This window comes from Podarcis filfolensis (assembly GCF_964270895.1).
Source record: "Podarcis filfolensis genome assembly, chromosome: 12".
NCBI classification, from domain to species: Eukaryota; Metazoa; Chordata; class Lepidosauria; order Squamata; family Lacertidae; genus Podarcis; species Podarcis filfolensis.
The window spans coordinates 30,077,849-30,092,514 of NC_139614.1; the positions used below are offsets into that span (position 1 = coordinate 30,077,849).

Below are 14,666 nucleotides of genomic sequence, written 5' to 3' on the forward strand. Positions count from 1 at the left end.
TTTTTTGGGGGCGCCCAAGAGAGTGGGGCCCTAAGCTATAGCTTGTTTAGCTTATACGCAAATCCGGCACTGCCAACCTCTCAGGGTTGTTGTGCGGGGTGACAAAACTGGGTGGTGGTGGTGGTAGGCCGGATATATACACAGCCTCGTGAGAAGAGCGGGACTAAAAAGCTACAGGTGATAAGAATAGCGGGCGGCCACCCCCTTGACACGCCGCTAGCCAACCCGCCCAGACTGATCTGCATCGCCTCCGCCCAGCGGGACCGGGAAGCCCAAGCAGAAGGCGGGGCGTAGCGCGGGGCTGATGAAATCCGCCTGTGTGTTACACGAGGCCGGCGCAGGCAGTGGGCGGCTTCCGCTTGCCTCCTTCCCGTTTAAGTCCTAAGCGGGCAGCACGAGGTTGAGCGGCGGAGCTGGCCGGTGGGTGCAATCTCTTCTGGCTTGCTGCGGAGCTGTCATTTCATTTCCCGGTGCAGGATCACCGACAGGTAACGGGCGAAGCGAGGAGGGGAGACTTTCTTGGAGTCCGGCTTGTACCTGGTCCTTCGTTGCTATTCTCGCCCCACCCCGGCACACTTTCTGCAAAAAGAGCTCAGGTGCGTGGCAGGGCGAGATCCAGCATTCAGACGGAGTGTGTGGTAGCTATTCTGGAGATGGAGGGTGGGGTGAGAGGCAGGTTCTATGCTTAGGCGTCGTCAGGAAACGAGTTTGTGGGGCGTGTCATAATGCCGTTATACCGATCTGTGATGTGAGCACGTTAGCGATTATGTGAAAGGTCTGTGGTCTCCTCTGCTCCCTTGTGGAGTTGGCAAAGGTTCAGAAAAGGTCAACCAAGCCACTTGACAGGAAAGGTTGCAACATTTGGGACTATTTCGCACCTGTTGAATGTCTGGTTGTCATGCGGTTCTTACAGGTGCTTGGGTATGTTGCCAGGCAAAAAGAAAAAGGAGTGGTCCCCGCCCCCCTTGATTATGTTAGACATTCTCTTCTGATAGCTATCCTTGAGTTATAACTAACTTGTGGTCCTCCATATGTTGCTGGAGGACAGCTGCAATCATCCCTGGGTGGTCGAGGCTGATGGGAGTTGTAGTCAAACAACATCAGGAAGAGCCCCCTTCTCAACTTCTATGAGTAATATGTGCTGAACTGCAAAATGACTAGAATCTTTTCTCTGTAGTTTGGGGAAAGAGTATAAAGTGTAAGAGTGTAGAAGTCTGCCCTAGGGATACTCTTGTCTTCTCCCCTCCCCATGTGTTAACCTTTCTTGTCTTCAGAAATTAAGACTTATTCCAAATCTTGTCATTCGCTGCCGACCAAGTCCTTAGCATAAAATGCTCCTTAGCATAATTATTATTATTTATTTAAGATGAGTGCCAGTGTGATAGTTCTTTTAACAGTGCAATCCTATAAACATAGAGTGGGTGGTATTCAACTAAGTTTTATTCAGAGTTGAAAGTAATGGACCTACAGTTGGTCACGTTCATTAATTTCAGTGGGCCTGCTCTGAGTAAAACTTACAAACTGCTCCAGAAGTAAATCCCATTGACTTCAGTGGAATATACTCCCAGACTGGAGTTACAAAGTGATATACCTAGTGTTAGTCATACTTTGTCAAAGCGATAAACATCTACCTGACATTCAGAAGACATCTGAAGGCAGCCCTGTTCAGGGAAGTTTTTAATATGTGACATTTTAGTGTATCTTTCATCTTTGTTGGAAGCCGCCTAGAGTGGCTGGGGAAACCCAGCCAGATGGGCGGGGTACAAATAATAAATTATTATTATTATTATTTGCGTGGGTCTGTTCTGAGTATGAGTAAATGCTGGCTATCACCCTTCATTGTCTGAAGAGTAAAACTTTGGACAGTGTGAATAGTTGTGTAATACTTTCAGACCCTCCAAGTGTTTCCTGTTGGCTTAGCTGGCAAGTGTCCATGAATCTTGCTTTCCTGGATGAAGGACAAAGAAGGGTGGCTGGGTGTAGAAATTTTACAAAGGTTAAATGTTCTGCCCCCTTGCCTCTGGTGCTTCCCATCACTGGCACAAAGGACCTGGAAGCTTGTCCAGAAGGCAGTGCAGAAGAGTTTTGGATTTGATATCCCGCTTTATCACTACCCTAAGGAGTCTCAAAGCGGCTCACATTCTCCTTTCCCTTCCTTCCCCACAACAAACACACTGTGAGGTGAGTGGGGCTGAGAGACTTCAAAGAAGTGTGACTGGCCCAAGGTCACCCAGCAGCTGCATGTGGAGGAGTGGAGACGCGAACCCGGTTCCCCAGATTATGAGTCTATCGCTCTTAACCACTACACCACACTGGCTCTCCACAATGGCAGCCATTGGGCAGAACATTGTGCTACCCACCTTGCTCTGGAGATCGTTGGCTTGTAACTGAACTCAGGAACTTTTCTACTTTTCCCCAACAGCCTTGAGCAGATACCACCATGTGTGGCATTTGGGCCCTTTTCGGAAGTGACGAATGCCTCTCCGCTCAATGTCTTTGTGCTATGAAAATAGCCCACAGAGGTCCAGATGCGTTTCGGTTTGAGAACGTCAATGGATTCACTAACTGCTGTTTTGGCTTCCACCGTCTTGCGATTGTTGACCAGCTCTATGGAATGCAACCCATACGGGTGAAGAAATTCCCTTACTTGTGGCTGTGTTACAATGGAGAAATCTATAACTTCAAAAAGGTAAACGACAACAACCACCTCAACACTTGCTTCAACGATCTCTTTAGAGCTAGCTTTGCATGTTCAAAATATTTCTTTGTTGTTTTAACGAGTTTTTGTAAGCTGCTTTGGAAGGACTTGACCCTAAATGCAGCATATAAATAAAAATTGTTTATAAGCAACCCCCCCCTCTGTTTGGGAATTTGGGGTGGCCATTTTAAGTAACTGTAAAGCGTTAGTACAGAAGCATCACTCATGTGACGCAGCAGTTAGGGTGTTGGACTTGGATGTGGGAGACCAGAGTTTAAATCCCCACTTAGTCATGAAGCTCTGTAGTTGACCTTGGGCCAGTTATTGTCTCTCAGTAACTGGGCTATTATGAGGCCAAAATGGAATGGCAGGGGGCAGAAGAACCATATTTGCTGTCTTGAGCTTCTTGGAAGCAAGGTGGCATACAAATATAATAATAAATAAAAATATAAGTTTGTGCTACAAAATATTTTTTTGCTTTGGCTTTGTGTTTAAAAATGCTCAGTAAAAATATTTTATAGGATTCCCCCCTTTTTAACCTTCAAGACTGCACTTCTCTGAACGCATTTTGTCGTGAAAGGTGTAGCATGAGGGAAAAGAACTTTAACCCAAGCTTAATTCATGAGATTGGATATTCTGAGAGAGCAGCCCCTTAGTTTACTTTTTGAATCATTCAGATGGTTTAGTTGCATTCTGAAGAGACAACTGCACATCTTTCCAGCACTTATTGACAAAACTAATCTACGGCATTTGAACGTTAATGTATAATTATTTCCCTTTTAGGGTGTAAAAATGCCTTCCTTTCATGTGTGCCTGACAATATGCATTGGTTTCATTCTTTAAAAAACTCATTTCTTTCTCTTTTGTAGCTGCAAAAGAAGTTTGAATTTGATTACCAGACCTTGGTTGATGGAGAAGTAATCCTTCATCTTTACAACAAGGGAGGAATAGAGCAAACAGCCTCCCTGCTAGATGGTGTGTTTGCATTCATTTTGCTTGACACAGCAAATAGAAAAGTGTTTCTGGGAAGAGATACATACGGAGTCAGACCGTTGTTCAAGGTCCTGACAGATGATGGATTCCTGGGTGTCTGCTCCGAGGCCAAAGGTAACCTCAAACTCTGAATCTCTTTTGAAATTGCCTTCATGTGGTACAGATATTGCTGCAACTTGATCCTGCCACAATAAACCTAATTGTTTAATCTCTTCTCTTTATGAAAGATGTTGCTTCATCTCACTTTTATGAAAGTATGTTTGCCCTGAATGAAGTAGTGTCTACTTGACACCTTGCTTTGACCAAATTTGTGACAGCTTTCAGCAGTACTTGCAGTAATTATTTGGTGCCTTGTTTTGGTGCGCACCTTAGCTTTCTGTTTGTTTTATCCCATGATAGAAATATGTAGGATGTGATCAAGTTTAAGATGGGTGTGATGGCTTCCAGACCAGTTTTCGCTCTGTCTCCCTCTGCCCCCATTCCTCAAATTCTTTATGGTGTGTATGCATTTTCACACTAAGCAGTATAAATAATGGAAGACCCATGTCTCTGTCCAGCGGCACCCCTACACGGTTGCACTTATTCACTCAGCATAGTGGGATACGTCTAGACAGAGATAAGGAGTTACTCAGAAGCCTCCTCTTGCCTGTACTAGCCTAGCACACACAGTATCCATGCACACACACACTGCAGAAGATGGAGATAAGTTTGTCTATACTCTACGGCAGGTGTGGGGAACCTTCGGCCCTCCATATGTTGCTGAACTACAACTTTCATCATCCCTGGCCTTTGGCCACACTTGCTGAGGCAGATGGGAGTTGTAGTTCAGCAACATCTTGAAGGCTAAAACTTTCCCTACCCTGGTACTATAGAGATCTCTCTGTGCTTGAGCGTTACACCTGTAGCAAACTGAATCGAGCTTCTAGTACTAATAAGAGGAAAATATGCCTCTCCTGGTATGTCCCTTATGGTCTTCAAACAAAACATCTTGGAGATCCCGGGCCACAGGGAGGTTAGGCTGGCCTCAACCAGAGCCAGGGCTTTTTCGGCCGTGGCCCCGATCTGGTGGAATGCTCTGTCACAAGAGACTAGGGCCCTGCGAGACTTGACATCTTTCCGCAGGGCCTGCAAGACAGAGCTGTTCCACTTGGCCTTTGGCCAGGGCACAGCCTGACCCTCCCCCCTTTGGTAATTCTTCACAGAGCTCTAGCCCAATGGTTGCCATCAATTTGATTTGAACTGATTTTATAATGAATTGATTTTAGAATGCTGTATTATTTTACTGTTGTTAGCCGCTCTGAGCCCAGCTTTGGCTGGGGAGAGCGGGATATAAATAATAATAATAATAATAATAATAATCATCATCATCATCATCATCATCATCAAAGAGTGTACAGTTTATTGTGAACAAGCAAGATTTGTTAGTATGCAGGTTGTTAAAAAAATAAGAGATAAGTTTGCATGGTTAATTGTCAAGCTGGCCCAGCCATTGTCTGCTTAAACCGAAGGGGCAGTAGAGGCAGGAGGAATTCATTGAGGAGGGAGGCTGCACGGCAGGGCCGGTTTAGAGAGGGAAGCTAGAATGTGTTACATTTCCTTGCTGAGAAGCAGCAGGGGTATCTGCATCAGAGCTGAAGGGAGAAAGAGAAACTCCGTAGCACAAGTGTGAGCTATTCTAATGCAGGAAAAGCAGAGAGCAGCTCTTCTTCAGCAAGCTGTGCCTGTTGAGGAGGCTGTCCTCTAAACCAGGGCAATAGAAGGAGAGGGGGCTGTTACTGGGGACTCTTGGGGATCAGCCCCCTGGCTCATGGATAACAAGGTGCCTCTTGTTTGCAAGCAAGCAACCAGAGGAAACACAATGAGTGGAGGCTGGGCCATTGTAAATACCCTTGAGCCCTGCATTGCATGGAGCTATTGTTGTGACAAAGGGAGCTGTGTGCCTCTCGTGGAGCTCCGGTTGATCAGAGTATGAAAACAACAAAGACGAAAGGGAAGCCATGCCGACTTGAATTGGCACCATCTAGGCAAGGGCTGAACCACAAATATTTGGGGAAATAACTCCTTCAGGTTCGGGTCATGTGAAGAAAGTGGAGGTTTTTGTTTTTATTAATAGAACACGAGACAGAGGTATCTAGTATACTGAGGGACCAATGCATCTCAGCTTGTGCATCACTGGGTTCTGTTTCTCTGCAAAGATGGCGAGTTCAGAGGGTACCGTCTACAAAAGTGTAGTGAGGTGCTCTAACTCCTGGGGATGGGGAAGATGCTGTCGGACCCCATCAGCCCCCAGTCAACATGGCCAGTGGTCAGGAACGATGGGAGTTGGAACGTAGCAACACTGAGAGGGCCACAAGCCTTGACTAATGAGTGCTGATTCACTTACTGGCAGTGATCATGCCTCCGGCATGGACTTTCTCCAGCAGGGCTCTCAGCAGGTCGGATGTGTGCAGGGTTTGATTAGATTTGATGTCGGGCGAGAGAGAAAGACGTTTGCATTTACTAGAGTCATCGCACTGATATGTGTACTTGTCTCCTTTATCGATAGACCAAAAAAATTGTGTGCCCTCCTTTTGCTTTGCACGTTTCCCCCTTCGTAAACTGTTCAAAATACAGTGGTACCTCTGGATGCGAACAGGATCCGTTCCAGAGCCCTGTTCGCATCCTGAAGCGAACGCGACTCGCATCTGTGCGGGTCGCGATTCGCCGCTTCTGCGCATGCACTGACGTCATTTTGAGCGTCTGCGCATGCGCGAGCGGCAAAACCCGGAAGTAGCGCATTCTGTTACTTCTGGGTTGTCACAGAGCACAACCCGAAAACGCTCAACCCAAAGCCACTTCAGCCCGAGGTATGACTGTAGATATAAGTCATCTGCATCTGGCCATGCTAAAAGAAGAGAAAGGGGTATATGTGTAATAGTAGCTTTCAGCACCCTGGTGCCTTCCAGATGTTATGGATTACAATTCCCATAGTCACACACTCTTTCATGTTATAAGACAGACAGACAGACAGACAGACAGACAGATAGACAGATAGATATAGATGATATAGATATAGATATATATAGGGTGTGTGTGTTGCAGTTTGGTCTTGTAGGTGGCTCCTCTATTTGCAAAGGTTGAAAGCTACTGTCTCCCTATTTATCTTTTTCCTAACCTTGTGCTGGCCCAGGGTTAGATTTGCTACATTTCTTATAATGCTGTAGTTAGCTGTTACAGTTCTGAAAATTTCTGATGCTTTGACAGTGCATATTTTATGTTACATGGGCAAAAGCTAACACCATTTCTGCCTTCTCTCCCCCTGTACTCCACAATGTCTTGTTACATATTTAGGTCTTATCAACTTGAAGCACAGCATGTCCCTTGATCCCAGAGTGGACCCTTTCCCTCCAGGACACTATGAAGTGTTGGATTTAAAGCCAAATGGCAAAGTTGCATCAGTGGAAGTGGTGAAATTTCACAGCCCTAAAGATGAACCTCTGCATGCTGCCTACAGTGCTGTACAAAATCTCCCCTCGGGTAACAGCAAATCTAAAATAGTCTTCTTCCTGCCTTAGTCAAGGTGCAAATTTACTGTTCTAGGGATATGATGCCTTGAGGCTTCGTACATTGCTGTTGGGGAATAGACTACGAATTATCAAACCATGATTAAATTATGTGTTTCTGATGGAGAACTTTATGTTCTGTCTAAACAGTCTGATTTCGAAAAGCCAATGTGTGGGTAGAGTGCTGGGTTCAAATACTTGGAAGGTTCTGCTTTAAACAAGCCATAGTTCCCTGTGACGTGCAAACCCAGGGAACTGCGGCTTGGAAACACCTCACCCTCCAAATGTTGTTGGATTACAAGTCTCGTAATCCTTGACCATTGGCCACGTCTGAGGCTGATTGGAGTTGGAGCCCAACAACTTCTTGAGAGCCACATCACTGGTATGGAGAGCCAGGATGGTGTCATGGATAAGGTCTTGGTCCACGATCAGGGAGACCATGGCTCAGCCATGAAAGCTCACCTTGGGCCAGTGGCTATCTTTCACCGGCTTCTTGGTTAAAAGGTGGAGTATTAATAAATGAATCTTTTTTTCTCTTGATAGGTTTTGATGTTGAAACAGTTAAAAGCAACATTCGGCTTTTGTTTGAAAATGCTGTCAGAAAACGTTTGATGGCTCACAGAAGAATTGGCTGTCTCTTGTCAGGTAAAAAATAATGTGTTTTATGATTACCATTGCCTTTCACTAATACAGCCACAACCTTACTGTAGGTGCATGGGTCCCCATCCCCCCAATATAGAAACAATTTAATGGAAACCATTAAACCAGACCATAAAATGCAGGCAACACTTTTTCTTGGCAAGTAATTCTGACTGGCAGGTGGCTGGATACAGCACAGAAAGCTACATGTTCCTGGTTAGGCATAACTGCTAATGATGTTTTGACAGGCGGCCTGGATTCTAGCTTGGTTGCTTCAATGCTAATCAAATTGATGAAAGAAGGAAACACTCGCTACCCATTACAAACCTTTGCAATTGGCATGGAAGATGCTCCTGACCTGCTGGCTGCCAGAAAGGTATAGTACTATTTTAGTTCAGAAGGCACAGGCTCCACATTCACCTGTATCACACTCTATAGAGAACCAGCAACCTCATACCTGACACTGATCAAAGAAACCAATAAATTAGTGCAGTTTTGAAATCCATGGTTAAAACCAGCACAGCTTTGAAAGGTTTGGTCTGCCATTGTGATTCAAAATGGTGTGCGGTCGTACTCAAACATAGGTGAAAACTTGCTCTTTTATCTCAGGATCCATATTGAAATTTTGGTTACAATATGTTTGGAAGTGTGTCTAAACACACAGCAAACAAACATCTTTCCAAAATGTGTAGTAGATGATACTGACACAGGATACGTCATGTTGAGAATCTAGACTTTTTTAAATGAGCAAGTTTGTAGCCCACTACACTGAAGGCATGATTCCTTGTTGACGTGAGCTGGGCTTCTGATCTATGGGTGATTCACTCATAGTGCTGCCCCAGATGATTTCAAGGATAGACCTGGGACACAGGAGAGTAAGGTGGTTGTTAAGGTATCCTGAGCCTAAGTTGTTCATGCCTTCGTACAGTTAGATTCAGGACAGGCAAAACCGAGAGCTTCTTCACACAATGCATAATTTAATTGATGGAACTCACTGCTACAAGATGCAGTGGTGGTCTTTTTTAAAATGAGGATTAGACATGTTTGTGGAGGCTACCGAATTAAACATGAAACCTCCATCTTCAGAAGATACCACTGAATGACATTCGCAGGAAGGTGGCTTTAATGCCCTGCCTGTGAGCGTCTCAGAAATATACAGTTGGCCACCCTGGGATGCTGGACTACAAAGGCCTTTTGGTTGGATCCTGCAGGGCTTTTCTTTTTGCACCAGCGCTTTGCATAACTCATTGCTCTACCCCATAACTAGCAGGAGCAAATTATATTGTACATAATTAAATAGGTTGGTTTGCAAAAGGAAAATAGTAGAATTCAGCTTTTCTTGACCTGGACTTGAGATTATTTGGGGGTGTAGATTTTTTTAAAAAGAAATAAATATATTGGTGTATATACAGTTGTATCTCAGAAGTCAAACACATTGCGCCTCAAACGTTTTGGCTCCAAAATGCTGCAAACCGGTTTGCGAATGTTCTTTGGAATCCGAACATCCGGCGCAGCTTCTGTGGCTTCTGATTGGCTGCAGGAGTTTCCTGCAGCCAATCAGAAGCCGTGTCTTGGTTTCCAAACATTTTGGAAGCCTAACGGACTTCCGGAACGGATTCCATTCAACTTCCGAGGTACGACTGTGCTGCCTTGCCTAACCATAAGCTGCTTCTTCATTCTAGATGCAGCTTAACTTTGGCCTTGAATCCCAGGTGAGCCACTTCGCAGGTCACTTAATATAAATTCTTATTAACAGGTAGCAGCTTACATTGGGAGTGAACATCACGAGGTCATTTTTAATTCTGAAGAAGGTATTCAGGTACTAGAAGACGTTATACTTTCCTTGGAAACCTACGACATTACAACTGTACGAGCTTCAGTGGGTAAGATACATATTTTTCCCCCTTCTTCCCCTGAGAGGAAGGTGCTATTGAAGCAGATCCATCCTTACAGGCCCATTTTGACACATGGGCGGGGTTTCCCACCTGTCAGTCACCTGATGTCACCCCTCCAGAATGGGCCTTCCATTCCTGCTATAAAGTGAAGCTTACAAAGATACGAGCGCCTGTCTTTATCTCTGAAACGCCTTTCTTCAGACGATACTGCTTAAGTGGCATGTTAGGGGAAGCCTTGGCCTGAGGATGTAGTTTGGGAAAACAAAGTTGTTTTTTGAAATGGTCTCTCCATGACTAGGCATGTATCTGGTCTCCAAATACATACGGGAGAAAACGGACAGCGCCGTCATTTTCTCAGGAGAAGGCTCAGATGAGTTGACGCAAGGATACATCTATTTTCATAAGGTAAAATGCTTGTTGTGTTTCTCAAATAATGCTTCTTCTTGCCTGCGGATGAACACACCACAATAAGAGAGCAAAAGGCGAAAGATCTATACGATCTGAGGTGAAACCAGAGTACACCTGAAGGTGTATAATGAAGGCGCCAGGTGAACTTCCCTGGGGAGAGCATTCCACAGACGGGGAGCCACTGCAGAGAAGGCCTTGCTAGGGATGATGGGAGTTGTAGTCCAAAAACAGCTGGAGACCCAAGTTTGGGAAAACACAGGTGTACACAGACTGGCAGCAGCTCTCTGCCTAGTGCTCTTCTAGCTCTGCCTGAAAATGCCAGGGATTGGAACTGGAGCTTTCTGCATACAAGGCAACTTCTGTGCTACCGACGTCACATCCATAGCATCCATTTGAAGCACGTAACTTTCCCCCAAAGAATTCTGGGGACTGTAGTCAGTTAAGGGTGTGGGGAATTGTAGCTCTGTGCAGGGTAAGTTACAGTTTCCAGGATTCTTTGGTGGATGCCATGAGTTTTAAATGGATGCTGCAGCCCTGTGTCCTCTGCTGATTTACGTTTGCACGTGTTAGCCCAAGTTCCTTGCCCAGGAAGGTCATCTTTCTCCTATGTCCTTGATGCAGGCACCCACCCCAGAAGAAGCTGCAGAGGAAAGCGAGAGGCTCCTCCGAGAACTCTACCTCTTCGATGTCCTCCGTGCGGACAGGACAACAGCTGCCCATGGGTAGGTGTGCTTTGTAACGCTATATTGCAGTATCAATGGGACAAAAGTAAAAATGCATTGCCATTGCTTCTAAGGTAGATTTCAAACTTGGGGTACCTTTTAGTTTTTCAGTAATCCGCAATGAGTCTCCAGGAAGAACTAAAAACAAACTACGGTCCCTATTTAAAGTTAAATTGAAATCAATTCTTTAACACTGATTCTCTATGGTGGTTTGGGGTTTTTTCAAGAAAGAGACGAGAGAGCCTGTTGTCCGGTAGGTGGCGCTGTTTATAGCCTAGCACAGTGAGAAGCTTTTGAAATGTATAGACGTCGCACAAGGAAAAATACTGCATTTAGAGCTCTGTGCAAGTGTCTGACTACAAATGGCTTTAGGATTTCTTAGTTGTTACTGTAAGTCTCTTAGATATATTCTCGTACAAAAACAACATCTACTTATAAGTTTAATAAGTAGCTATTGATGTTTTCTCTTTTTCAGTCTGGAAATGAGAGTTCCATTTTTGGACCACCAGTTTACTGCTTATTACCTGTCTTTGCCAGCAGAACTCAGAACACCAAAGGTAAACTATGCACATATAACCCAGCTAGGAAATTTATACTGTAATCCCAGACAGGTTTACTGAGAGGTTAGCCCTATTAAATTCAGCGAGGCGCCTTCCTTATTAAGCATGTTTAGAAGTTCAGGCTTAGGCTATGATCACCAGTGGGCACATTGATGAAAGGTTGAGTCTCACCTGGGAGATCTATTTAGAATTCCAGCTTAATACACCAAACCGTATGATTGACTTTGGCATTTACCTCTCTAACTTCACTTTTAAAATGCTGTGTTGTGTCTGGCACTGTCTAACGGAGCTGCTTCTGAAACAACGGATTGTGTTTCTAGTCTAAATCTTTTTTATATTTTAATGTCAGTCTTTTGGTGGCTGAAATTTGTGGTATCTCTTAACAGAATGGAATTGAGAAACACCTTTTAAGAGAGGCCTTTGAAGATACCAACTTATTGCCTAAAGAGATACTCTGGAGACCCAAAGAAGCCTTCAGCGATGGCTTAACTTCTGTCAAGAAATCATGGTTCTCAATCCTCCAAGACTATATTGATACTCAGGTACACTGTTACATCTTTTATAGTCTTCTACAAGTCTGAAACTTATAGAAGTTGCTTTTTTTGTATGTCTTTCAGGTGAGTTCACATATTTATACAGGTGACTCTCCATTTACGTGGGGGTTATGTTATGCCCCCATGCATGCATAAATGAAATCCACATAAATGGGGAACACCTCGCTGTGCCTACAGCTCGCGAGGAGACCCTCTGTGGAGCCTGAAGGAGACACCCTCTTTTGGCTCCGGAGAGGGTCTTCTCACAAGCTGGAGGGGCAGTGTGGTGTAGTGGTTAAGAGCGGTAGACTCATAATCTGGTGAACCAGGTTCGATTCCCTGCTCCTCCACATGCAGCTGCTGGGTGACTTTGGGCCAGTCACACTTCTCTGAAGTCTCTCAGCCTCGCTCACCTCACAGAGTGTTTGTTGTGGGGGAGGAAGGGAAAGGAGAATGTTAGCCGCTTTGAGACTCCTTCGAGTAGTGATAAAGCGGGATATCAAATCCAAACTCTTCTTCTTCTCTTCTTTGCTGAGATGCTTCAGGTCTCTCCCCCCACTTCGAGGGGTTAGTGGTTCTGGAGCCAAAAAATAGACCAGAGGCAATTGTACTTCATCCAGCAGAGCTTTACTGCTACTGAAGGCAATTGAGCATAATGTTCACAAATCCAATACATTCAGGATTGGCAGAGTCCATAAGAAATCTAGTTGCAGCAGACTGAATTTAAACTTACAGTAAGGAAGTGGTGCCCGCCCTGTAGAACGCCCTCCCGTCAGATGTCAAAGAGATAAACAACTATCTGATGTTTAGAAGACATCTGAAGGCAGCCCTATTTAGGGGAGTTTTTAATGACTGATGTTTTAATGTATTTTTTTATCTTTGTTGGAAGCCGCCCAGAGTGGCTGGGGAAACCCAGCCAGATGGGCGGGGTACAAATAAATAATAATAATAAAAATTATTATTATTATAACTTATAATAAGACTAAACCTTAACACCATATCATACAGAACACCACACCAGAACAAAGAGATAGAAAGAAAGTGAGAAACCCAGGCTCCTCCTGGCCTGACTATTATAGTCAGCATGACCTTGACAGAAAGGATAACAGAACCAGTTTAAACCAGCTGTACTCAGCTTCCCAGAAGGAATAACCCAAACATCAGAAACCTTCTGCCTGTTTCTTACACATAGAAAGAAACCTTCCAGAACACTCTTGAACTCAGTAGAATAGGAAAGATCTCCACACATCAGACCAATACTTTTTGTACTAAGCAACACATGTGAATTGAATGTGTGTAAATTGGGGTGGTGGTGCCAGTATATCACTTTGTACATTGCACACCACCCTGACTACCTAACAAAGAAAAACCAAGTTCTCTTCCCTCTCCCATTTTATCCTTGCAACAACTGTGTGAGGTAGTTAGTCTGGAAGATAGCAACTGGCCCAAGTCACTTGCTGAGAGCTCTACAACTGAGAAGGGATTTGAACCCAGCTCCAAACCCCCATCTTTGCTTGAAGACTGCTAAACTAGCACTCTTACGCTTGTGAATGATAATGCAGATGTGCCAATCACTTGTGAAGTGGTAGCTGTGAGATTACACCCAAGGATGCTTCCCTCAGCTGCAGTGCTGGCTTGCGAAACAAACTCCATGGCCTGTTGTGTTAAAGAATTTCAATCAGGGGTGGGGAACCTGTGGACCTCGAGTAGTTGTTGGCCTCCAAAACCGATCACTGTCAATGTTCAGAGATGATGGGAGTTGGGCTTCAGCAGTCTCTGGAGGGCCACAGGTTTCCCATCCTTTTCACAAGTGAAGATCGCTTGGGTCTTGCTTTGCTGGCAGGTAACTTTTGTACCGGCAGCCTCTCATACCCAGTGTTACTTGGGAGTTCTAAGAAACCAAAAGTTCAGTGCAGTTTTGAAAGTTCCAAGCCACCATCTTGATTGAAGATGGTGTCCTGTTGTATCCAGACATAGGCGAAAGTTTCCTCCTTGATCTCAGGAATCCCTCATGCAAAATTGAGTTACAATATCTTCAGAGGTGTCCAAATGCATTTCAAACAAGCAGATTTTCCAAAATATGTAACAGATCTGTCAGGAAAACATGGACTGATTTGGGCAGGGGGAGTCATAAACTTGGATAGCTAGTCAAAAACTGGGATTTATGTTTGCAGTTCTCACGGTTTCCATTTTCTTTCCCTTTTGTGCCCATAGGTTGATGATCTTCTGCTGGAGAAGGCGGCAGAGAAATTCCCCTTCAACCCCCCTAAAACAAAAGAAGGCTATTACTACCGCCAGATCTTTGAGAAGCATTTTCCAGGCCGCTCCGACTGGCTCCCTCACTACTGGATGCCGAAGTGGATCAAGGCCACAGATCCATCTGCTCGCACTTTGAAACATTACAAATCGGCTACGAAAGAATAGACGTTTCTAACCTGTTTTGAAGTTGCTCTGTGGGTGGTGGCTTGTGAGCCTATAATTGTCCTTAGCCTAAAAGAGAAAGCAAAAAACCCAAAGCATTTTTTTAAAAAATAAAGCAATGTGCAAATTGGGATAAAATGGGACTGTACTACTGATTTAAATGACAGCACAGTTTAAATGACAGTTTCTGTTTATGCTTAAGCTGCATTTTACAGCTAATACACTCCAAAGTAATTATTAAAACCTGTGGGATCA

At 44.6% G+C, this 14,666-nt stretch overlaps 1 protein-coding gene across 2 annotated transcripts; it reads left to right on the top strand.

Annotated features, from left to right (window-relative positions):
* The first annotated feature begins 259 nt into the window (after positions 1–259).
* On the top strand, positions 260–14,666 carry ASNS (asparagine synthetase (glutamine-hydrolyzing)). 2 transcript variants are annotated; one of them, XM_083580116.1, is made up of 12 exons: positions 260–488; positions 2,423–2,689; positions 3,568–3,805; positions 7,022–7,207; positions 7,777–7,878; positions 8,121–8,248; positions 9,629–9,755; positions 10,066–10,172; positions 10,797–10,897; positions 11,373–11,454; positions 11,844–11,999; positions 14,205–14,666. In XM_083580116.1, the coding sequence occupies exons 2-12, from the start codon at positions 2,441–2,443 to the stop codon at positions 14,412–14,414; spliced, it is 1,686 nt and encodes a 561-aa protein (XP_083436242.1). In that variant the 5' UTR covers positions 260–488; positions 2,423–2,440; the 3' UTR covers positions 14,415–14,666. The 2 variants fall into 2 exon arrangements, with proteins under 2 accessions (XP_083436242.1, XP_083436243.1); XM_083580117.1 differs by having other exon boundaries at positions 286–596.

What these genes read in the sequence shown, in the direction of transcription:
- ASNS (XM_083580116.1), top strand. Translation starts at nt 2,441, where the DNA reads ATGTGTGGCATTTGGGCCCTTTTCGGAAGTGACGAATGCCTCTCCGCT. An exon ending in GATACATCTATTTTCATAAG is followed by an intron (nt 10,173 to 10,796) that starts GTAAAATGCTTG and finishes TCCTTGATGCAG; the next exon opens with GCACCCACCCCAGAAGAAGC. An exon ending in AGGACAACAGCTGCCCATGG is followed by an intron (nt 10,898 to 11,372) that starts GTAGGTGTGCTT and finishes TCTCTTTTTCAG; the next exon opens with TCTGGAAATGAGAGTTCCAT.